General features: G+C 35.4%; 3 protein-coding genes across 9 annotated transcripts in view; 2 read left to right on the top strand and 1 right to left on the bottom strand.

Moving 5' to 3' along the window:
• The window catches only part of LOC114517305 (integrator complex subunit 8-like), a 33,671-nt gene extending 18,180 nt beyond the window's left edge, over positions 1-15,491 (top strand). For 2 of the 6 annotated variants that reach the window (XM_028536985.1, XM_028536986.1), the window contains 6 exons: positions 366-469; positions 839-889; positions 1,234-1,307; positions 1,902-1,966; positions 2,256-2,299; positions 3,356-3,503. In XM_028536985.1, coding sequence (XP_028392786.1) covers positions 366-469; positions 839-889; positions 1,234-1,307; positions 1,902-1,966; positions 2,256-2,299; positions 3,356-3,472 — 455 coding nt within the window. In that variant the 3' untranslated portion in view covers positions 3,473-3,503. Of the gene's footprint in view, positions 1-365; positions 470-838; positions 890-1,233; positions 1,308-1,901; positions 1,967-2,255; positions 2,300-3,355; positions 3,504-3,549; positions 3,774-6,957; positions 7,035-13,959; positions 14,486-15,402 lie in introns of those variants that run through there. The other 4 variants (XM_028536981.1, XM_028536983.1, XM_028536984.1 and 1 more) reach the window with 4 other exon arrangements.
• A 41-nt stretch (positions 15,492-15,532) lies between these two features.
• Positions 15,533-19,909, bottom strand: LOC114517312 (CCR4-NOT transcription complex subunit 10-B-like). Its single transcript, XM_028536993.1, has 8 exons — positions 19,763-19,909; positions 19,011-19,163; positions 18,764-18,841; positions 18,353-18,466; positions 17,532-17,659; positions 16,972-17,093; positions 16,280-16,355; positions 15,533-15,687 (listed from the first exon to the last, which is right to left on the bottom strand). The coding sequence occupies exons 2-8, from the start codon at positions 19,133-19,135 to the stop codon at positions 15,587-15,589; spliced, it is 744 nt and encodes a 247-aa protein (XP_028392794.1). The 5' UTR covers positions 19,136-19,163; positions 19,763-19,909; the 3' UTR covers positions 15,533-15,586.
• Positions 19,910-20,566: 657 nt separating this feature from the next.
• Positions 20,567-25,024, top strand: LOC114517311 (beta-1,3-galactosyltransferase brn-like). Of its 2 annotated transcripts, none has more exons than XM_028536991.1 (2): positions 20,567-20,607; positions 22,728-25,024. In XM_028536991.1, exon 2 carries the CDS (start codon positions 22,799-22,801, stop codon positions 24,020-24,022), a length of 1,224 nt encoding a protein of 407 aa, XP_028392792.1. In that variant the 5' UTR covers positions 20,567-20,607; positions 22,728-22,798; the 3' UTR covers positions 24,023-25,024. The 2 variants fall into 2 exon arrangements, with proteins under 2 accessions (XP_028392792.1, XP_028392793.1); XM_028536992.1 differs by lacking the exon at positions 20,567-20,607 and adding an exon at positions 22,592-22,657.
• The last annotated feature ends 218 nt before the right edge of the window (positions 25,025-25,242 follow it).

Genomic DNA, 25,242 nt, shown 5'->3' with positions numbered 1-25,242 from the left:
AGAGGATAGAGTTTCATATGGGTAAGAGGGTGGAGTGTGATATGGGTAAGAGGGTGGGGTATAATATGGGTAAGAGGGTGGAGTGTGATATGAGTAAGAGGTTGGAGTGTGATATGGGTAAGAGGGTGGAGTGTGATATGGGTAAGAGGGTGGAGTGTGATATGGGTAAGAGGGTGGGGTATAATATGGGTAAGAGGGTGGAGTGTGATATGAGTAAGAGGTTGGAGTGTGATATGGGTAAGAGGGTGGAGTGTGATATGGGTAAGAGGGTGGAGTGTGATATGGGTAAGAGGGTGGGGTATAATATGGAAAAGAGGGTGGAGTGTGGTATGCGAATATTAAGACTGTCAAACCTTTTCTTTCAGAAAAAGAGAATCACTTAAAAGCTCTTCGTTGTTATTTACAAGCGGGTGCAGCTTCCTCGGACTTCTTCGCATTACCCGTTCCAAAGGCGATCTGGGATAACTCGGTAAGCCTCGACATTGAAGTTAAAATTATCATTGAAGTTAGCTGTCAGTGCTTTTTATTATTTAAAAGTCACAGAAACATATTTCTCCGTAATTTTTACCACTTGCGAATCGTGTATTTTTTTTGCCCAAAAGAAATACATGTTGCCCTACACACAGGACCAAGTTTTGCCTTATCATAAATCCTTTAGTACTCCAAAATTAAAAAATCCAACCTCCCGAATGTACACTCTTCATAAATGCAAAACACTTCGAACTGTATATATTTCCAAAAAATCATGTTATTCCAAAAAATTATTTTATCAAATTATTTTATCCCAAACCAATCGCTCCCAAATCCATTTTAAAATTATACTTCTTTACCTTTGTAGATATATCGAAAAATGATAGGGTGTTGCACTTTCTTCAACGCTCATACACAGGTAATGATTTAACAAAGTTACTTTTGTCTTTATGTTCTTGTGTATATTGTATATGCAAACTCAAAACCTAAACTCATACGACGTGGAAATGGCTTGCACTTGGTCAATCGCGATTAATCGCTTTATGTCTTCCATGGTGCTTTTTGTTCCTTTGTAATACTGTTTGTTCTGTTTGACAACTGAATTTGAATGTATTTTTTTCTCCCTAATTTAAATGGCCCTAATAGAGAAAGATGAATAAATAGATGAACTTGGTTTAGACCATGGTTTGTCTATCTTTAAAAACAACCCGAGCAATTATCATACAGACGTGAAATTTCGTATAACTGAGTATGTTTTCCTAGGTCGCCCTGCTGTGTCAATTTTTGGAGCCTTTGGATTACTCGTTGGCTTTTAACGCGATGAAACAAACGACTCGGTAAACGTGTATAATGCTAGTAGGGAAGTAGTGACTACGAGTACAAGATTCGTCTTTTTCGCGCCAAATTCGGTGCTGTTTTCCTACGCCATTTGACGAAACTCGTAGTCGTTGGATTTGTACGAAATAATTATAGCCCTGTTTACACTTTACACTACATTCAATTTTTTGGTACGGCACGGCTAAAATGGGTACCCGTGCTCAATTTCATTAGGGTTCAGGCCACCAAAACAAAGGCCGCGAAAACGGATGAAATGGGCACGGGTACCCATTATAGCCATGCCGTGCCAAAAAAAAAAAGTGTATTGTAAATGGGGCTTATGTATCCTTAAAGTCCATCTACCCTATGCGATTTGTCGTATACGATTCGTACCCTGGCGTATGTGAACGTATGAACACACATACAAATGTGACACTTCACATTCTAACCTGAACAAAATTGAATAAGATTGTGGCATATGCACTCTTTTGCATTCATCAGAATGATAATTGGATACAACTTATCGTGTAGTCTCAATAGTCCTTTAAACTGTTTTTCAATTTTCATCAGAAGTTATCAGTGTTCAACTTTTCTCCTTGTCTAAAAAAAAACAGGAACGACGCTTCGGAGTTCTACTACAACTGCATTTGGGATGTAACTTTGCTGGAGTTTGTGATTCGTATCTTTTGTTTTTGAAACATGCTTCTTGATAATCTTGTAATTTTTCCTCGCAACTTATTTTATTATATATATAGTAAAGTCATTTATGCTAGAGCACCTCGTTACCAGGCCTCCAGCTTATACGTGTTTTCTATAAATAAGACCTATATATGTTAAACTAGTGCTTTTCCAGTATTACACATGTAGTCTTGGCCGTTTGGTATGCCCTTTCTCGGAAAATCCCTTCAATTCAATTCAATTTCCTCCCCGTCGCCTAAATCAAAAGTTTAACTCTTTGACTTCCCAAGATATTCACAGTAAACAGGGCGAAAATGACAAAAAGCAGATTGCGGTAAGTATATAAACCTTTTTTTGTCTGATTTGTTGTTGATTGATCCGATTATTTGATTGTTTGGTAAATATAATTATAAGATAACATGTTTATAACGTGTGTTCTGATTGGTCCGGCTAAGTTTGGATCACGCCATCAAACACCCGGAAATTTCATTTGCCGGAAACCAAACTCGAAATTCGCATTGAAATCAAACTTGGAACACAACCTTGTTGTTTTTACGTAATTTAGCTTGTAGGTACACCACGTAAGTATGTAATACTTCAAAGAGCAGTGTTAAATACTTACGTGGTGTACTTACCAGCTAAATTACTTATCGATTGTCACCATGCAAACATACAAGAATATTATGACAGAACTCTTGTTGTTTTTAAAAAAACAATTACTTAATCGTTTCCCGTGTTTGGATGGCCTCATCCAAATCAATCAAACGCGGAAACCATTAAGTTATAGTGGTTTATTTAAGAAATAGAGAACATTTTCCGTGTTTCTATACAGTTATAGAAACACCCGTGGGAGTTTGGGAGAACGAGAAATAATCATTGGGAAAACGAGCCCGTAGGGCGAGTTTCTCCACGTTATTTCGAGTTCTCCCAAACTGCCACAAGTGTTTCTATAACTGTATAGAAACACAGGAAAAAATGTTTTCTATTTCTTTTATAATATAACTCAATAAAAAGATTTTGTACAAATATTATGATTCGATTCAATTACAAATTCTCATTACATCGCTTCGCTTGTCAAGTACGGCGGGAAAATTCCCGTGTTTCTATACAGTTATAGGAACACGCTGCTCGACCAATCAGCACGCGCGTACTATAAATGTTATATTATAATATGTATATGTATATGTAAGGCAAAGCCAATCACAATGCCCAATTTTTAATACTTCATGTAAAATGGTACATAATGTCCTTTTTACCTGAAGTAGTAAAAATTTATGCATTGTGATTGCATCACTGAAAACGTAAACAAACTCACTGATTGTATGGGCTTAAACGAAATTCCTTCTTGTTTATTTATGTAGAAATAGATGTTTGATATTTACATTTTTAGGTACAAGCTATCAGCCAATCGGAATTAAACAGTTGCAATCCGCCTGAAATCCTTCAAAATGCCAAGAGAAAACGAAACACTAGTTTTCTTCAAATCCTGGCCAAGCAATATTTGTAGTAAGTTAATACAAGGTATTTTTGAAATATAAGGTCAAAGAGTATTTTATTTATATATTATAATTATTATTTTTCAAGACGTTTTGAAAAATATAAAGTTGTGGGCAGTGAATAAGTGTGGAAAAATAATATAAAGAGGTACCCTTACCATTTTGGCCGAAATTGACGATTTTTTGAATATGTCTTTATATACTGGAAATTGGAAACTGGAAACTGGGCTTCAAATATTAAATATTGATATTGCGCAATGGCGCTCAATAAAGGTTGTAAGCGTACCTTCGAATCCTGCATGGCAAAGGTGCTATTTTTCCCAACGAATTTACTATTTTAAAATTCTTCGAAAAGGATTAGTTCAAATAAAGAACAATAGCTTTCCATGATTGCTGCAGTGGTCTAGTGGTTAAGACGTTTGTCTCTCAATCCTGGCACAAATGTTTCCAAGCCCCGGCAATGCAAAAAACTTAGCATGAAAAATTTCGGTATGATTTACAAGCTTAAAAAAGTTAAAACTCTAAGGCTTTCAAAAAAAAAAGACCGTAAATTGAAAGAAATTGGAAGTAAAAAAAATTTAAAAACTCGTCAAAATTGATCAAAATGGTAAGAGGTAAGCCTTTAACGATTTTTCAATATTCCAAAAACCAACCAAATATGCTTTAAAATGAAAGATAGTAGTCCTAGGAATCCATTTTTAACATTTTAAGACAGTTTTTGAATAGTTCAAAAAGTCGTCAAAATTGACCAAAATGGTAAGGGGTAACCCTTACCATTTTCCTCAATTTTGACGACTTTTTCAATATTCCAAAAGCCAACGAAATATGCTCTAAAATAAAATATATAAGTCTTAGGAAGCAATTTTTAGCATTTTAAGACAGTTTTTGAACTGTTGAAAAAGTCGTCAAAATTGACCAAATTGGTAATGGGTAAGCCTTACCATTTTAGTCAATTTTCACAATTTTTCAATGTTCCAAAAACCAACCAAATATGCTCTAAAATGAAAGATATTAGTCTTAGTAAGCCATTTTTAGCATTTTAAGACAGTTTTTAAACAGTTGACAAAAGTCGTCTAAATTGACCAAAATGGCCAGGGGAAAGCCTTACTATTTTGCTCAATTTTGACGATTTTTCAATGTTCCGAAAACCAACCAAATATGCTCTAAAATGAAAGATATTAGTCTTAGTAAGCCATTTATAGCATTTTAAGACAGTTTTTGAATAGTTCAAAAAGCCGTCAAAATTAACCAAAATAGTAAAGGGTAAGTTTTACCATTTTGGTCACTTTTTACGATTTTTCAATATTCCTTACCTAAGGGATAAGCCTTACCATTTTGCTCAATTTTGACGACTTTTTCAATTGTTCAAAAAGTGCCTTAAAATGCTGAAAATTGCTTCCTAAGACTACTATCTTTCATTTTAGAGCATATTTGGTTGGTTTTTAGAACATTGAAAAATCGTCAAAATTGACCAAAATGGTAGGGCTTACCCTTTACCAATTTGGTCAATTTTAACAACTTTTTCAATTGTTCAAAAAGTGTTTTAAGATACTAAAAATGGCTTACTAAGACTGAGATCTTTCATTTTAGAATATTTTTGGTTGGTTTTTGGAACATTGAAAAATCGTCAAAATTGACCAAAATTGTAAGGCTTACCCCTTACCATTTTAGTCAATTTTGACGACGTTATGAACTTTTCAAAAACTGTCTTAAAATGCTAAAAATGGCTTCCTAAGACTAGTATCTTTCATTTTAGAGCATTTTGAGACCGTTTATGAACAGTTGAAAAAGTCGTCAAAATTCACCAAAATGGTAAGGCTTACCCCTTACCAATTTGCTCAATTTTGACGACTGTTTCAACTGTTCAAAAAGTGCCTTAAAATGCTAAAAATTGCTTACTAAGACTAATATCTTTCATTTTAGAGCATATTTGGTTGGTTTTTGGAACATTGAAAAATCGTCAAAACTGACCAAAATGGTAAGGCTTACCCCTTACCATTTTAGTCAATTTTGACGACGTTATGAACTTTTCAAAAACTGTCTTAAAATGCTAAAAATGGCTTCCTAAGAATAGTATCTTTCATTTTAGAGCATTTTGAGACAGTTTATGAACAGTTGAAAAAGTCGTCAAAATTCACCAAAATGGTAAGGCTTACCCCTTACCAATTTGCTCAATTTTGACGACTGTTTCAACTGTTCAAAAAGTGCCTTAAAATGCTAAAAATTGCTTACTAAGACTAATATCTTTCATTTTAGAGCATATTTGGTTGCTTTTCGGAACATTGAAAAATCGTCCAAATTGAGCAAAATAGTAAGGCTTACCCCTTGCCATTTTGGTCAATTTTGACGACTTTTTCAACTGTTCAAAAGGTGTCTTAAAATACAAAAAATAGCTTACTAAGTCTAATATCTTTAATTTTAGAGCATATTTGGTTGGTTTTGGCGATTGAAAAATCGTCAAAATTGAGCAAAATAGTAAGGCTTACCCATTGCCATTTTGGTCAATTTTGACGACTTTTTCAACTGTTCAAAAACTGTCTTAAAATGTTAAAAATGGCTTCCTAAGACTAATATCTTTCATTTTAGAGCATTTTGAGACAGTTTTGAACAGTTGAAAAAGTCGTCAAAATTGAGCAAAATGGTAAGGCTTACCCCTTACCATTTTGGTCAATTTTGACAACTTTTTCAACGGTTCAAAACCTGTCTTAAAATGCTAAAAATAGCTTCCTAAGACAACTATCTTTCATTTTAGAGCATATTTCGTTGGGTTTTGGAACATTGAAAAATCGTCAAAACTGACCAAAATGGTAAGGCTTACCCCTTACCATTTTGGTCAATTTTGACGACTTTTTGAACTTTTCAAAAACTGTCTTAAAATGCTAAAAATGGCTTCCTAAGACTAATATCTTTCATTTTAGAGCATTTTGAGACAGTTTTTGAACAGTTGAAAAAGTCGTCAAAATTGATCAAAATGGTAAGGCTTACCCCTTACTATTTTGGTCAATTTTGACGACTTTTTCAACTGTTTAAAAAGTGTCTTAAAATGCTAAAAATCGCTTCCTAAAACTACTATCTTTCATTTTAGAGTACATTTGGGTGGTTTTTGGAACATTGAAAAATCGTCAAAATTGACCAAAATGGTAAGGCTTACCCCTTACCATTTTGGTCAATTTTGACGACTTTTTGAACTTTTCAAAAACTGTCTTAAAATGCTAAAAATGGCTTCCTAAGACTAATATCTTTCATTTTAGAGCATTTTGAGACAGTTTTTGAACAGTTGAAAAAGTCGTCAAAATTGACTAAAATGGTAAGGCTTACCCCTTACCATTTTGGTTAATTTTGACGATTTTTTCAACTGTTGAAAAAGTGCCTTAAAATGCTAAAAATGGCTTCCTAAAACTAATATCTTTCATTTTTGAGCATATTTGGTTGCTTTATGGAACATTGAAAAAGTCGTCAATTTTGTCTTCAAGTATTGAAATATATTATTTTATAGGAAGTATCAACACAGGATGCGGTGGCCTAGTGGTTAAGGCTACCGCCCTACCAGGTTGTGAGCGTAGGTTCGAGTCCTGCAAGGGAGAAGTGCAATTTTTACCACCTAAGTTGTTATTACTCCGGCGTCAGCGACGGAGTTGAAAATTCGCCTCGGTTTTGTTTTGTTTTTGTTTTTTTTTTTATTATTTTTCGTCGTCGCAAGTCTGAAATGGCGCGAACCATTCTAGTATTTGAAATGTGTATGTAACCGTATTTATCTACGTCCCAGTCTTATCTTCTAAGAGTTGTGGTGTACAGCTTTGGCTAATTTTCCGATGCGCGATTCGATTTCGCTCGCATGATACGGCAATTCCTCCAAGAGGAACAAATAAACCGTTGTTTTCATGCTGTTCGATTAAGTTTAGATTGAATTGGGGTAAGAATATATTTAATACATGTAGATTCTGTTCCTATTTTAATAATATCGCTGCTATTTCGCCGTTTAATAAGATGATGTAGTCGTGTATGGGCGCGTTGACACGTCGTAGTTTGCACAGGATTGAAGATTTAATATAACTGTATAAGCGCCTATTCCAAAAGCAAAGTGTAAGACAAAGCGAATGTATCATGCGGTTTATTTACATTTTTGAACAATTGAACTTCTACACTTTTTAAAGTACGATGTGCTTCTAAATTTCGCAATCGAACATTTATAGGTTCGCAACTCGCAAGGCATCTAAATGCGAATATGAACTGTATTGTTTATGTTCAGGAGCTCTATATTAAAGACTGGCACGTGCGCCGGAGTTAACGCCAGATCAGGCGTCTTGTTAATTTAAAATTCTGCGAATAGTATTAAGTCGAATCTTTAACAAGAGCTTTTAATAAACGATGCTGTGGCCCAGTGGTTTAGGCTCCGGCCTACCAGGTTGTAAGTTTAGGTTCGAATCCTGCATTGGAAAGGTTCGATTTTTCCCACCGAAATTATTCTTTAATTTAAACTTCATCGAAAAGGATTAGGTCAAATAGAGAACAATAGCTTTCGACAAATGATGCGGTGGTCTAGTGGTTAAGACGTTCGTCTCTCAATCCGAGGACAAACGTTTCAACTCCCGGCAATGAAACAAAATTAGCCTGAATAATTTCGGTGTGATTTGGAATGTTTAAAACAGTTAAAAGACTTCTCGGCCTTTCCAAAAGACTGTAAATTGAAAAAAATTTGAAATAAAAAAACACAAAAAGAATTATTGCGTTCAAAAGTACCTGAAAATTGAAAGAAACGCACAAGTAAAATAAGTTTTAAAAACACATGTCTTGTAAAAAGCCTGAAAATCCGACGGAAAAAAATTAACAATTTCCCGCTTTTAAAAAACTCATGTTTACTTAACTTAATTTTTTTTCACGAAAATTTGACAGGGTGATTTTCTCGAGACTGAAAAAATTTAATTTTTTTCACTTTTTTGAAATTCTCTTAGATTTTTTTTGATGCGAAAGTATTTTGTCTTGGGCTACCTGTGTCTGTCTTGGGCTACCTGTGTCTGGCTTGACACAGGTAGCCCAAGACAAAATACTTTCGCGTCGAAAAAAAAATCTAAGAGAATTTCAAAAAAGTGAAAAAAATTAAATTTTTTCAGTCTCGAGAAAATCACCCTGTCAAATTTTCGTGAAAAAAAATGAAGGTAAGTAAACATGAGTTTTTTAAAAGCGGGAAATTTTTAGATTTTTTTCCGTCTGACTTTCTTCATTTTCAGGCTTTTTAGAAGACATGTGTTTTTAAAACTTATTTTACTTGTGCGTTTCTTTCAATTTTCAGGTACTTTTGAACGCAATAATTCTTTTTGTGTTTTTTTATTTCAAATTTTTTTCAATTTACAGTCTTTCGGAAAGGCCGAGAAGTCTTTTAACTGTTTTAAACATTCCAAATCACATCGAAATTTTTCAGGCTAATTTTGTTGCATTGCTAGGAGTTGAACGTTTGTCCTCGGATTGAGAGACGAACGTCTTCACCACTAGACCACAAAGTCATTTGTCGAAAGCTATTGTTCTCTATTTGACCTAATCATTTTCGATGAATTTTAAATTAAATAGTAATTTCGGTGAGAAAAATCGAACCTTTCCCATGCAGGATTCGAACCTACCCTTACAACCTGGTAGGCCGTAGCCTTAACCACTGGGCCATCGGATTGTATGTCAACAACAGCCTTAATATATACGTCATCCCGGTAGCCCAGTGGTTAAGGCTACGGCCTACCAGGTTGTAAGGGTAGGTTCGAATCCTGCATGGGAAAGGTTCGATTTTTCTCACCGAAATTACTATTTAATTTAAAATTCATCGAAAATGATTAGGTCAAATAGAGAACAATAGCTTTCGACAAATGACTTTGTGGTCTAGTGGTGAAGACGTTCGTCTCTCAATCCGAGGACAAACGTTCAACTCCTGGCAATGCAACAAAATTAGCCTGAAAAATTTCGATGTGATTTGGAATGTTTAAAACAGTTAAAAGACTTCTCGGCCTTTCCGAAAGACTGTAAATTGAAAAAAATTTGAAATAAAAAAACACAAAAAGAATTATTGCGTTCAAAAGTACCTGAAAATTGAAAGAAACGCACAAGTAAAATAAGTTTTAAAAACACATGTCTTCTAAAAAGCCTGAAAATGAAGAAAGTCAGACGGAAAAAAATTAAAAATTTCCCGCTTTTAAAAAACTCATGTTTACTTACCTTCATTTTTTTTTCACGAAAATTTGACAGGGTGATTTTCTCGAGACTGAAAAAATTTAATTTTTTTCACTTTTTTGAAATTCTCTTAGATTTTTTTTTCGACGCGAAAGTATTTTGTCTTGGGCTACCTGTGTCAAGCCAGACACAGGTAGCCCAAGACAGACACAGGTAGCCCAAGACAAAATACTTTCGCATCAAAAAAAATCTAAGAGAATTTCAAAAAAGTGAAAAAAATTAAATTTTTTCAGTCTCGAGAAAATCACCCTGTCAAATTTTCGTGAAAAAAAATTAAGTTAAGTAAACATGAGTTTTTTAAAAGCGGGAAATTGTTAATTTTTTTCCGTCGGATTTTCAGGCTTTTTACAAGACATGTGTTTTTAAAACTTATTTTACTTGTGCGTTTCTTTCAATTTTCAGGTACTTTTGAACGCAATAATTCTTTTTGTGTTTTTTTATTTCAAATTTTTTTCAATTTACAGTCTTTTGGAAAGGCCGAGAAGTCTTTTAACTGTTTTAAACATTCCAAATCACACCGAAATTATTCAGGCTAATTTTGTTTCATTGCCGGGAGTTGAAACGTTTGTCCTCGGATTGAGAGACGAACGTCTTAACCACTAGACCACCGCATCATTTGTCGAAAGCTATTGTTCTCTATTTGACCTAATCCTTTTCGATGAAGTTTAAATTAAAGAATAATTTCGGTGGGAAAAATCGAACCTTTCCAATGCAGGATTCGAACCTAAACTTACAACCTGGTAGGCCGGAGCCTAAACCACTGGGCCACAGCATCGTTTATTAAAAGCTCTTGTTAAAGATTCGACTTAATACTATTCGCAGAATTTTAAATTAACAAGACGCCTGATCTGGCGTTAACTCCGGCGCACGTGCCAGTCTTTAATATAGAGCTCCTGAACATAAACAATACAGTTCATATTCGCATTTAGATGCCTTGCGAGTTGCGAACCTATAAATGTTCGATTGCGAAATTTAGAAGCACATCGTACTTTAAAAAGTGTAGAAGTTCAATTGTTCAAAAATGTAAATAAACCGCATGATACATTCGCTTTGTCTTACACTTTGCTTTTGGAATAGGCGCTTATACAGTTATATTAAATCTTCAATCCTGTGCAAACTACGACGTGTCAACGCGCCCATACACGACTACATCATCTTATTAAACGGCGAAATAGCAGCGATATTATTAAAATAGGAACAGAATCTACATGTATTAAATATATTCTTACCCCAATTCAATCTAAACTTAATCGAACAGCATGAAAACAACGGTTTATTTGTTCCTCTTGGAGGAATTGCCGTATCATGCGAGCGAAATCGAATCGCGCATCGGAAAATTAGCCAAAGCTGTACACCACAACTCTTAGAAGATAAGACTGGGACGTAGATAAATACGGTTACATACACATTTCAAATACTAGAATGGTTCGCGCCATTTCAGACTTGCGACGACGAAAAATAATAAAAAAAAACCAATAACAAAACAAAACCGAGGCGAATTTTCAACTCCGTCGCTGACGCCGGAGTAATAACAACTTAGGTGGTAAAAATTGCACTTCTCCCTTGCAGGACTCGAACCTACGCTCACAACCTGGTAGGGCGGTAGCCTTAACCACTAGGCCACCGCATCCTGTGTTGATACTTCCTATAAAATAATATATTTCAATACTTGAAGACAAAATTGACGACTTTTTCAATGTTCCATAAAGCAACCAAATATGCTCAAAAATGAAAGATATTAGTTTTAGGAAGCCATTTTTAGCATTTTAAGGCACTTTTTCAACAGTTGAAAAAATCGTCAAAATTAACCAAAATGGTAAGGGGTAAGCCTTACCATTTTAGTCAATTTTGACGACTTTTTCAACTGTTCAAAAACTGTCTCAAAATGCTCTAAAATGAAAGATATTAGTCTTAGGAAGCCATTTTTAGCATTTTAAGACAGTTTTTGAAAAGTTCAAAAAGTCGTCAAAATTGACCAAAATGGTAAGGGGTAAGCCTTACCATTTTGGTCAGTTTTGACGATTTTTCAATGTTCCAAAACCCAACGAAATATGCTCTAAAATGAAAGATAGTAGTCTTAGGAAGCCATTTTTAGCATTTTAAGACAGTTTTTGAACCGTTGAAAAAGTTGTCAAAATTGACCAAAATGGTAAGGGGTAAGCCTTACCATTTTGCTCAATTTTGACGACTTTTTCAACTGTTCAAAAACTGTCTCAAAATGCTCTAAAATGAAAGATATTAGTCTTAGGAAGCCATTTTTAGCATTTTAAGACAGTTTTTGAAAAGTTCAAAAAGTCGTCAAAATTGACCAAAATGGTAAGGGGTAAGCCTTACCATTTTGGTCAGTTTTGACGATTTTTCAATGTTCCAAAACCCAACGAAATATGCTCTAAAATGAAAGATAGTTGTCTTAGGAAGCTATTTTTAGCATTTTAAGACAGTTTTTGAACCGTTGAAAAAGTTGTCAAAATTGACCAAAATGGTAAGGGGTAAGCCTTACCATTTTGCTCAATTTTGACGACTTTTTCAACTGTTCAAAACTGTCTCAAAATGCTCTAAAATGAAAGATATTAGTCTTAGGAAGCCATTTTTAACATTTTAAGACAGTTTTTGAACAGTTGAAAAAGTCGTCAAAATTGACCAAAATGGCAATGGGTAAGCCTTACTATTTTGCTCAATTTTGACGATTTTTCAATCGCCAAAACCAACCAAATATGCTCTAAAATTAAAGATATTAGACTTAGTAAGCTATTTTTTGTATTTTAAGACACCTTTTGAACAGTTGAAAAAGTCGTCAAAATTGACCAAAATGGCAAGGGGTAAGCCTTACTATTTTGCTCAATTTGGACGATTTTTCAATGTTCCGAAAAGCAACCAAATATGCTCTAAAATGAAAGATATTAGTCTTAGTAAGCCATTTATAGTATTTAAAGACAGTTTTTGAACAATTGAAAAAGTCGTCAAAATCGAGCAAAATGGTAAGGGGTAAGCCTTACCATTTTGGTGAATTTTGGCGATTTTTCAATGTTCTAAAAACCAACCAAATATGCTCTAAAATGAAAGATATTAGTCTTAGTAAGCCATTTTTAGCATTTTAAGACAGTTTTTGAACCGTTGAAAAAGTTGTCAAAATTGACAAAAATGGTAAGGGGTAAGCCTTACCATTTTGGTCAATTATGACGATTTTTCAATGTTCCAAAAACCAACCAAATATGCTCTAAAATGAAAGATAGTAGTTTTAGGAAGCCATATTTAGCATTTTAAGACAGTGTTGAACGGTTGAAAAAGTCGTCAAAATTGAATAAAATGGTAAGGGGTAAGCCTTACCATTTTGGTCAATTTTGACAACTTTTTGAACTGTTTAAAAACTGTCTTAAAATGCTAAAAATGGCTTCCTAAGACTAATATCTTTCATTTTAGAGCGTATTTGGTTGGTTTTTGGAACATTGAAAAATCGTCAAAATTGACCAAAATGGTAACGTTTACCCCTTACAAATTTGGTCAATTTTGACGACTTTTTCAACTGTTCAAAAAGTGTCTTAAAATGCTAAAAATGGCTTCCTAAGACTAATATCGTTCATTTTAGAGCATATTTCATTAGCTTTTGGAACATTGAAAAATCGTCAAAATTGACCAAAATGGTAACGTTTACCCCTTACAAATTTGGTCAATTTTGACGACTTTTTCAGCTGTTCAAAAAGTGTCTTAAAATGCTAAAAATGGCTTCCTAAGACTAATATCGTTCATTTTAGAGCATATTTCGTTGGATTTTGGAACATTGAAAAATCGTCAAAATTGACCAAAATGGTAAAGCTTACCCCTTACAAATTTGGTCAATTTTGACGACGTTTTCAACAGTTCAAAAACTGTCTTAAAATGCTAAAAATGGTTTCGTATGATTACTATCTTTCATTTTAGAGCATATTTCGTTGGCTTTTGGAACATTGAAAAATCGTCAAAATTGACCAAAATGGTAAGGCTTACCCCTTACTACCATTTTGGTCAATTTTGAAGCGGGAAATTTTTTAATTTCTTTAAAGTTTTTGTGGGACATATTTTAATTTTCAGTCTTTTGAGGAGACACATGTTTGTAAGTTTTTTTGACTTGCAATTTTTGTCAATTTTCAAGTAACTTTTGAAGCGAAAATGGTTCAAATGTTTCTCAATTTTTTCTACTTCCAATTTCTTTCAAATTTACAGTCTTCCTGAAGACCGAGAGTCCTAACTTTTTTAAGCTTACAAATCCACCGAAATTTTTAAGGCTAATTTTTTTTTGCATTGGCAGGACTCGAACGTATGTCCTAGGATTGGGAGACCAAGGTCTTAACCACTAGACAACCGCGTCATTTGTCGAAAGCCAATTGTTCTTTATTTGACCTAACCCTTTTCAAAAAAGTTTAATAAACTGCTTTAACCAGTAGACCACACGAACCTGCGGTGAAAGGCTACACTTTTTTATATTATTTAATACCTTTTTGGTAGACTCTCAAACGAAATAACAATTTAAATAGGTTCAATTTAATGTTAATGATTGATTTTCTCGTCTAAAACGCGCACAACCTTAAAGCATGCCTGTGCCTTAGAGCACTATCTATACATAGGACAAGCATGCTATAGAATTCCATAAGTTTTCATTTCCATAAAAAATCCATTTCACTTCCTTTATATCAAAATTTCCATAAAATTTCCATCAAAGTGGAAACCCTGGCTATGTAGTAATAGCTAATGAAAGTTCGTTATAGGAAATTATAATATAAGTATGATATAACGAGCAATTTGATTGGCTACCGCGCGTGCATTGTGAGGCCATAATGCACGCTTCTGGCTTTTGAAATTTTTGTTGCTAAGCAACATCTTAAATAACATGTAAGGAGAATTTCATTATTGATCAAATAAATAAATTTTGTTGTTGCCCTATAATTTCTTCTTATATTATAAAAGAATTAAAAAAGCTCGTCGCGTGCCTTTATGGTGTAATAATGCACTCGGGGAAATGTTGGAAGAATACTCGAGAAGCTTGTAAAACACTCGGCTACGCCTCGTGTTTTACAAGCTTCTCTCGTATTCTCCCAACATTCCCCCATCGTGCATTATTACACCATAAAGGCACGCGACTCGTTTTTTAATTCTTAATTAGAATAACATTGACGTCACTGAGCATGATAAGTTAAAAGTATTCACAGACGTAATTTCTCGTTAATAGTAATCCGCAATACGTCTGTGCGCAGGCTAAAAAAGAAACAATTCAACCAAATATGCTCAGAAACCAAAGAGCATGTTATTAGCACATTTTGAGACGATTTTTTTTCAATTTTTCTAAAACAAACCAAATATGCTCAGAAACGAAAGAAATTTTTCTTAGTAAATGTTTGAAGCCATTTTCAGCATATTAGCACATTTTTTGAAAATTTTCAAAGGTTGTCAATTTTGGCCAAAATAGTAAGGGGTACCCCTTTACCATGCCGAAGTTGACGAATTTCAAACATTTTCCAAAAAACAACCAAAAAACGAAAGAAATTCGTCTTAGTAAATATTTGAAGCCATTTTTAGCATATTACGAATTTTTGGAAAATTTTCGAAAATCGTCAATTTTGGCCGACATTTTTTGACAGTAGTTTACAGTCTTACTTAAGGCCGGAGAGGCTTTTATTTTAAACTTAAAATAATTTTTTTCTAGGAAATATCTTTAAAAGAAATTTTTCAGGCTAATTTCTTTTGGTTTTTCCAGGACTTGAAACGTTTTTCCTGGGTTTAAAAGACCTACGTCTTAATAGAAATATATTGATCCAGGAATGAAACACAACACAACACTACAGATATTGTTAACAAAATTTGTGTTAGATAAAGTTACATTCGTAATTTCTGACCTTATTCCGGATTCATTGAATCGGTAAACACCAAATGATTCATTCTCATATGAAAGATTTCCTTAATCTGCGTTGTTTATCGTTCACTTTTCCAGGAAGTAAGAGTTGATGTCGCTTGATGATTTGTAATGCTCCTCTTGGGTTCCCTGTACCGTTAAAAAATAAGTATAGGGAATCTATTTTATCGAATATAATTTCCATAGCAGTTCATACAACATCCCAAAAAGGCTTGTTCACACTCGCTATAGACCTTTCTCAGAATGATGTCAAGCCGGAATACGCTGATGTTACACGAAGTTTGATTGGTTCCGAAAAATTAACGAGCCAATCAAACTTCGGCTAACATCAGGACCGCCGCTCATTCCGAAAAATTAACAAGCCAATCAAACTTCGGCTAACATCAGGACCGCCGCTCATTCCGAAAAATTAACGAGCCAATCAAACTTCGGCTAACATCAGGACCGCCGCTCATTCCGAAAAATTAACGAGCCAATCAAACTTCGGCAAACATCAGGACCTCATTCCGAAAAATTAACGAGCCAATCAAACTTCGGCTAACATCAGGACCTCATCAGCGATGTTCCACTTAACTCGGCTTTCCCCCATCTTTCACATCATGAAAATATTCTTACCATTGTACTTAATATTGCACTTATAAACATTCATCGTTACTATACAGTATAATATCAGTGGATAGAAGCGAGGAGAGTTTTGGAACAGCAATTACACAAAACATACCAAGTTGAAGTTCAATGTATATAGCCAGGGCGATCGCTTCATTTGGCAGATCTTTCAGTGGGATCATTGACGTAGCCTAGAAACAGTGAAAAGGAATTAAAATGTCGAATATCGCGGAATAGAAACTGTAGCAGTTGTAGCAATCGATGCCCAGGTTTTTATTCAATGATATTTTTCAGGCCCCATTTTTCACTCCCCCCGGACCCACCGCCAATAATTTTCAAAGTGCATGCAATTCTTATTTCGGGCTATTTATATATGGCCCTAATTACAACGACTAAAGACACCTTATTTAATTCTAATTTTAACCCCAAACGTATGCTATAGTGTCGTCTGTTGGTAGGGTTTAAACCTCTATGTGAAATTTCTATTGTTGGAAGAATATGGGCTGTGCAAGAAAAAACATACTCCGAAAATGACATCGTGTAAACTCGAGATATGAGCTATATAGACAACAAGACAAAATTTAAGATGATATTTTGAAAAATTCTTGTCTTGTCGTGTATATTTCAATAATTAAAGTATAGCTCAATAATACAGTTGATCAACAATTTAGCGTAACTGCTATTAATTTGTGTAATAAAGACCATTTACCATGTTATTTTTCGAAGTATGTTTTTCTTGTATTTTATCAAATTAATCGTCTGCTGTTAAGCAATCTGCTGTGAATAGATAACTTAAGGATAACGTACCTGATAAAGACACTTCTTTGCTTTATCAAACTCTTCGCGCAAGCAATGAGCAACAGCAAGATTTACTAAGAACATCGTCTTCCCCTCGGTCATGTTTTGAGGAAACTGACTGATTGTAGAGCCTGTATATGAATTATGACAGAGATTGTTCAGTGGATTTAAGTTATGTACGAGGACGAAAAGTTAACCAGGCCTTTTTTGGTGGTACAAGCACCGGCTATAAAATGGGCCTGTCTCGACAGACTGCCATTCAAGTCTTTTCAATCAAACTATTAAACTATTAAACTATATACAAATCCGACTTTTTAAAATCATATTCTTTCTAATGATATATTTTGTTCATTGCTCTGACTAAAATTAGAATGGTGACACTTAATGAGAAATGGTAATGGTAATGGTAATGGTACTGGTAATGGTGATGGTAATGGTAATGGTAATGGTACTGGTACTGGTAATGGTAATGGTAATGGTGATGGTAATGGTACTGGTAATGGTGATGGTAATGGCACTGGTACTGGTAATGGTGATGGTAATATGGTACTGGTAAGGATAACACTAACCTGGGACATGATCATTTGATCCATGATTTGAAAAATTGCTGATGTGGTCTGGAGATAAATGACTGATTGCCTCTGGTATCCGCCCAAGGTGTATCATCGCTTCGGCTGCATACATATGTCCTAGAAAACTGTGAATAAAGACGAGTTTTCACGTTCTCTTTTCAGAAATCATACTAAACTAGTGATATCAGTTGACGCCATGGGTTAAAGGTCTGTTCACACGATCCAATTTTGTTGGATCCAATTCACTTCTGATGGATGTTTTATAGTCTGTTGACTCGCTATGTATGTGGGCAGCAAATCAACCTAAACCAATGCAGTACTGCTTTATTAATAAATGACTTCATTCCATACATCAGAAGTGAATTGGATCCAACAAAATTGGATCGTGTGAACAGACCTTAAAATCATCAATATACTCCAGGAACAATGCGGGATTTCGTTTTAGACCAATCAGGAAGTTTGTTTACATTTTCAGTAACCCAATCAGAATGCATAAATTTTTACTACTTCCAAGTAAAAAGGTACATGATTTACTATTTTACATGAAGTATTAAAAATTTAAGCATTCTGATTGGCTTTGCCCAAAAATTGTAAACAAATATGCCGATTAGTTTAAAACGAAATTCCCTTTGTTTATTCCAGGTGATTTGACTGAACGACAAGTTGTCAAAAATGCCTCAGTTGAATATCTCTTGAAATATACCTTGATTGAATCGTTTTTAAATTTATGTCAGAGGCTTTAACTAAACATAATCACAGAATGTGGACCGGAGCCGCACACTTTTTTCGACAAACCTTCTCAGTTGTGGTTAACATACCTTAGCGAGCCACAAAGCTGCGGTTGAGAAAGTAACGACTGCGCATGCTCCAAGGATTGAACATAATCCCCCAGTATTAACGAAACATACGATATACCAGTTAGTATGAAATTTCTATAAGAAAAATTTCAAAATGCGCTTTTTAATTACCCATCCCTTAGAATCACTGCATGTTTAGATGGAAATAAAGCATTCTCACGTGAATTTGGGGAAATTTGTTTGGAGGGCCTGGTTTCAAATCTTTCGGCCCTATTTAAGGGGTTAGATCTAACTCATTGAGGTTGAAACAGAACTGCTTCATTAGTGAAAAGTGAAGTTAAAACCTTGCAGTGACTGTTTCATTGGATGTAAGTTTTCCATGGGATTTGGAAGATTTGGAAACCGGGTGACAAAAAAATGTTCAAAACTTGCCTTAATTTTTGGATCTCCTGACCTTTCACCGGGGGCGAAGGTGCGGCTGGGATAGACGTTGAATGAGACGCTGTTTCGCTACAGAAAAAGACAAAAATATAACTTGTATGTCCACAATCAACAGATTTCTTTTTAATTTGGTAAAGGGGGACAATTTATCGGGCCCTCAAACATTCACTAATACCCCACATACATCATCATTACACCCAAGTGACACCTCATCCCTCCTCCTCCATATAGTACTTACTCTGGATGGCTTGTATCAACTTCTGAACCTTCCTTCTCATCGACTGATGCTGTCCAGTTCTCTGGGATAAGGACCAGTCCATTTCGTAGACACAACAACCCAAAGTGCAAATTACAAGCTGGCATTGCGGCCGAGTGACTTCCGGAGCTTGCACTGAAAATAATTTCAAAAATCAGTAAAAATTCCATGTGCAGTAAATCCTAAATACAAGAAGTTTATTCTTGAAATTATGTTACGATTACGATTAGGATTAAGATAAAGTCTTGAATTAGGTTTATAGTTGAAAGCTAAATCGAAAATCAGTAAAGATTCCATGCTCAGTAAACCCTAAATACAAGGATTTAAGCCTTGAGATTATATTACGATTATTCCGGCGCCAGCGACGGAGTTGAAAATTCGCCCCACTGTCCCCGCTTGGCCCCCTCGAAAACATATACTTCATAGTTTATTGCCATGAGTTCGAGAATCGCGAAGCTTCTTCTGAAAGCAAGATCGTAAATGTTTGTTTGTATTGACTCAATATTCAACAAGTTTCTGAACCTAGTATAAAATTCGTCAGAATAACAACCACACTTTAGCAAGCGATGACAACATGCGTTGGCGAAAGTGTTAGACCCCGTTTACACTGGAACGAATGTTTCCGGATTTGTAAAATTTCCCGGATTCATTGTTACACACATGTATCGGATTCGTCAGGTGTTTACACTACACTTTAGTTGTCTCTGTATGCAGATTTACCCGTTTACACTCACATTACTTGTTCTTGGAGAATTGTTTGGTCGTCATATTGAATTTCTTCGGATTCGTCGTGCAAAGCGTTTACACAAGAAAATTTTCCGGATTCAAATGTTTCTGGATACGAAGTTTCCACAAACTTTTACGGATTCAAAGTTTCCGGATACGGCTGAAAGCCGAGTACATTTTCTATCGGATTCGTTGCTGCGTGTGTAAACAGCAACATGAATCCGGTACTAAAACATTCCGCTTTCGTAATGAATCCGGAAACTTTCGCTCTAGTGTAAACGGGGTCTTATTGTGCGTGCGGCTAACATTTAGGGAGTAATTAATACAAATTTGCATAAAAACGTTTAAAAACATCGGCAAACAGGAAAACAAGGTTACATGCACCATATAAAATCCGTCAGTGTTGTTTGTAAGTTAACTCAAACAAGAGTACAGCTAGATAGACTTTTATGCACTTAAAACTTTTCACACATCTAACGGTTCTCTAGCTCTAAAATGGTAAGGTAAAGAGGGGGCCAAATTTCCGAAGTGGGGGCTAAATTTCCTAGGGCATTTGGCCCGGGGGGGGGACATATTTCCTAGGAGATTTGGCCCGGGAGGACCAAATTTTCGGGGGGCCAAATTTCCTGTGACGCCGGTTTTGTTTTGTTGTTTATTGTTGTTTTTTTTACTTTTCGTCGTCGCAAGTGTGAAATGGAGCGAAATATACTAGTATTTGAAATGTGTATGTGACCGTATTTATCTACGTCCCAGTCTTATCTCCCAAGAGTAGTGGATTTCGCTCGCATGATACGGCAATTCCTCCAAGAAGAACAAATCAACCGTATTTTTCATGCTGTTCGATTAAATTGGGGTAAGAATATAATTTAATACATGTAGATTCTAGTCCTATTTTAATAATATCGCTTCTATTTCGCCTTTAACAAGATGTGGTCGTGTCTGGGCGCGTTGACACGTCGTAGTTTGCACAGGATTTAAGATTTAATATAACGATATAAGCACGAATTCCAAAGGCAAAGTGTAAGACAAAGCGAATGTATCATGCGGTTTATTAACATTTTTCAACATTTGAACTTCTATACTTTTTAAAGTACGATGTGCTTCTGAATTTCGCGATCGAACATTTAGGCTCGCAAGGCATCTAAATGCGAATATGAACTGTATTGTTTATGTTTAGAAGCTCTATATTAAAGACTGGCACGTGCGCCGGAGTTAACGCCAGAACAGATGTCTGGTTAAGATTGATTAAAATTGGTGAACACGCTACGGCATTCAAATCTTAACAATGAGTAATTACTCCGGCGTCAGCGACGGAGTTGAAAATTCGCCTCGGTTTTGTTTTGTTTTTGTTTTTTTTTTTTTTTTTTTTTTTTTTTTTATTATTTTTCGTCGTCGCAAGTCTGTAATGGCGCGAAACATTCTAGTATTTAAAATGTGTATGTGATTGGATTTATCTATGTCCCAGTCTTGTCTCCCAAGAGTTGTGGTGCACAGCTTTGGCTAATTTTCCGATGCGCGATTCGATTTCGCTCGCATGATACGGCAATTCCTCCAAGAGGAACAAATAAACCGTTCTTTTCATGCTTTTCGATTAAGTTTAGACTGAATTGGGGTAAGAATATATTTAATACGTGTAGATTCTGGTCCTATTTTAGTAATATCGCTGCTATTTCGCCGTTTAACAAGATGATGTGGTCGTGTATGGGCGCTTTGACTCGTCGTAGTTTGCACAGGATTGAAGATTTAATATAACTATATAAGCGCGAATTCCAAAGGCAAAGTGTAAGACAAAGCGAATGTATTATGCGGTTTATTTACATTTTTGAACAATTGAACTTCTATACTTTTTAAAGTACGATGTGCTTCTGAATTTCGCGATGGAACATTTAGGTTCGCAAGGCGTCTAAATGCGAATATGAACTGCATTGTTTATGTTCAGAAGCTCTATATTGAAGACTGGCACGTGCGCCGGAGTTAACGCCAGAACAGGCGTCTTGTTTAAATAGTTTTCAATTTTTTTGAAACAAACATAACGTGTGGGGATCTTGGTAACTGTCGAGAGTCGAGAGTAAAATGTCGAGAGTCGAGTTTAAGTTCAAGTTTACTTTTACTCATATTCACTGCACGTTACCTATGCTAAGAGACTACGGTAATATCGTTATTTTTATCAATTGACGCTTTATGTTTCAACTTCCGACATTGATGCATCAAGTGACAGAATTCGACGTACACCTTGCATCGCTGTTTGCAATTGTGGCGTATTCAAGCACTCAGTTGCGAACATATTTTTCAAAACATTCGAACATATTTTTCAAAGCATCAATGTCGGAAGTTGAAACATAAAAAAAGCGTCAATTGATAATAACAGTATTACCGCAGTCTCTTAGCATAGGTAACGTGCAATGAAATATAAGTAAAAGTAAACTTGAACTTAAACTTAATACATAAATGAAAACATCTTTTTGCGCGCAAAACGACTCTCCGGCGACATTTTACTCTCGACTCTCGACATCTTACTCTCGACTCTCGACATTTTACTCTCAATTGAGACTGCGAACCACGTATCCGTGTATCCACTAAAATATATAGCTACCCTTATATCACATCTCACAGCGTATCCAGTGAAACAGTAGCTACTTAGTAGATGATATGATATCATTAGTGGAGGGGTATTCTACAATTTAGCTCCACCAAAACACTCACAACAGTCTCTACCTAGCCTACGTCGTAAATAATTATAACATTTCACGCCACGTTTGACTAATGATGCAAAAGTCAAAACAATTGCTCCTTGATGCAAATTTCTTTCACATGGCAACAACGTCACTTCAAAAAGAACTTGCGACGGCAATTCGCTGTTCGTCGGTTACATGATATCAATTTGATTCATTCACAGACATTATGTATGTATCATGTTACTTGTTACACGTCATTTGAGTCTACATATTATGATCTATATTTTACATGTAACAGAAATACGAGACGTGACTTCAGAGAATTTTGGTTGATATCCTAGCCGTCAGGGTCATGCGCTAAAGGATTTCATGGCATTTATCAATAAACGACTTCTGTCTCGGAAGACAAAGACGGTTTTAAAAGCGCTCAGTGTATTGATTTTATGTAACATCCTCGTAATATGGTATATGGGATTTCACGCTGCTCATAAACAGGTATTATTAAAAGAAGGAGAAATCCATTTGAAGGAAAGGACAGTCGTGGACATAGAGATATACAAGTTGAATGAAACTGGACCTCCTATATACATGGGCAAAGATTTTTCAGAATTTATTCACAGAATGAATGCGAATTATAAAAGAGCATTCAGTTATTCTGCTTCGGACAAGGTTTCAGGAGCAAAAAATGTCGATATTAAAAACGATTATTATCCCTTTGTTGATTTTAAGTTCGTCTTGCCAGACGTTGCGCCCACAATCAACATATCGCAAAGTTATGCTATGATTGTTTTGGTGAATTCTGGCGCTAAAGGAAATAAGTTCAGAAAACGTCGCGAGGCCATCCGACAAACCTGGGGAAACCAAAGTAACTGCGAACAACGTAAAGCTTCGCAAGATGAAAGATTAAAACACTTAAGATGGCTGCTCGTATTTGTTGTTGGAAAAGCAGGAAGTCGAACGAACGACGATGAATTGAATATCGCTGAAGCTCGACAACACAACGATATGTTGATTGGAAATATCACAGACAACTATATTAACAATGTTATCAAGTTTTACATGGGTCAGGTTTGGGCGAGTAGATTTGATGTAAAATACACGATGAAAACAGACGATGATGTTTACGTGCGCATACCACGCGTGTTGGAGTATCTTGTGCATGCGAAGTTTCCAAGACCGTTTTACGGTGGTGCAACTTACCCCTCTATCAGGGTGGATCGATCTATCGGTGGAAAGTGGGCAGTTAGTTGGAAATACTATAACAAGACTCATTTCCCGAGGTTTAATCCTGGGGCATTCTTTATTTTATCCAGCGATCTTCTCAACAGACTATGGAACTATACTTGTGTGAGAAAACCATTTCACACAGACGATGCGTACGTGGGGGTCGCCATGCAGGATTTCAAGGTCAATATAACTAAAATGCATTCATTCAGAGCAATACCCAGAATGCCGCAGTTCATACGCTCTGTCAAAGACTGTGAAATGATGAATTGCACTGCATTTGGGGACGCCGTAGACCCGCAGTCGGCCAGGCAACTTCACCGTCGTCTTCAGTCACATTCTTGTTCAAATATCACTATGAAATGTTGACGACTTATTTTCTCTTGTTTAAATGGCTCTACTATTTCCTAACGCTGCACAGAGCCACAAAATACCTATCAGAAGAATAACTCTATATTATTTTTTCGTAAGTGTGATTCGTCATGATTCGTCACTTAGCAAGTGCATTAAATTGAGGTAGTCACCCCCCTGCCAAAATTTAGCAATATACCCCGCGCCATATTGCTAAACTTTGGCAGGGGGGTGACTGCCTCAAAAAATGCACTTGCTAAGTGACGAATCATGACGAATCACACTTACGAAAAAAGTACAGGAGTTCTACTTCTGATAGGTATTCTGTGGCTGAGGTGCACGTGGGAGTCACAAGTGAAAATATTCACGGGTTCCAAATTTAGTCATGAGGAATTTTTGTATGACAGCTTAGCCTTAGAAAAAAAAATGATAATAAGTAGTATCCGCATATTTCAATCTTCTTATCTTCATTTTAAGAATATTATTTTTCAATATTGAGGCCCTTGTCCAACGAATGGGAAAGTGCTTGAGAATTGTATGAAAGCTGGATAGCGCTATCTACCGCGCGGATAGTGATTTTTTCAACCGTTCTAAAAATTCTCGAAAAGCGATCAAATTTTATCTTTGGGATGAACAATTATTAAAGACGATCCTGATTTAGCAATACTAAGATTTAATGAAAGTATATAGAGCAAACAACGTGTCTTAGTATGTCTTCACTTCCAATAATATGCGATATAGATAAACTTGTATTTTTGAATAGCTTTTTTTTAATATCTGTACAGTCGGCATCTATCTCGATAGTGGCATAAATCATTTTGCCGTTTTTATCCAAGGTATTTACATAATGATAATTAAATCTGTCCATGTATGGGGTAAAATATAGATTAAACTTTTGATTAAATCTTAGTATTTGTAAATTAATTAGGGATCCTCTTTAACACTGAAATTAAATAATAATTGCATTGTTGGTTCCAAAGCTGAAATTTTATTGCTCTTTGAGAATTTTTGGAACGGTTGAAAAAAATCGCGCTATTCGCCTTTCATACAACCGGCCCGTTGTTCGACTGCTCTCATACATCTTGTGAATGATTGAAGCCGCATCTTATGGATTAAATATGTTTAAAAATTGAAAATTAAACTATTTACATCGAAATAGTTCAGCTCAGTTCTTCGATAAATAGTTAATTTTGTTTTCCATTTTGAACTTATCCACCGTTTGAGCTAGACGCCTTTCG

The sequence above is a fragment of the Dendronephthya gigantea genome, unplaced genomic scaffold (genome assembly GCF_004324835.1).
Source record: "Dendronephthya gigantea isolate DGI-Jeju-01 unplaced genomic scaffold, DenGig_1.0 000007F, whole genome shotgun sequence".
In the NCBI taxonomy this organism is placed as follows: Eukaryota; Metazoa; Cnidaria; class Anthozoa; order Malacalcyonacea; family Nephtheidae; genus Dendronephthya; species Dendronephthya gigantea.
Note: the sequence above shows the minus strand (reverse complement) of the source record. Positions and strands in the feature narration are given on the sequence as shown.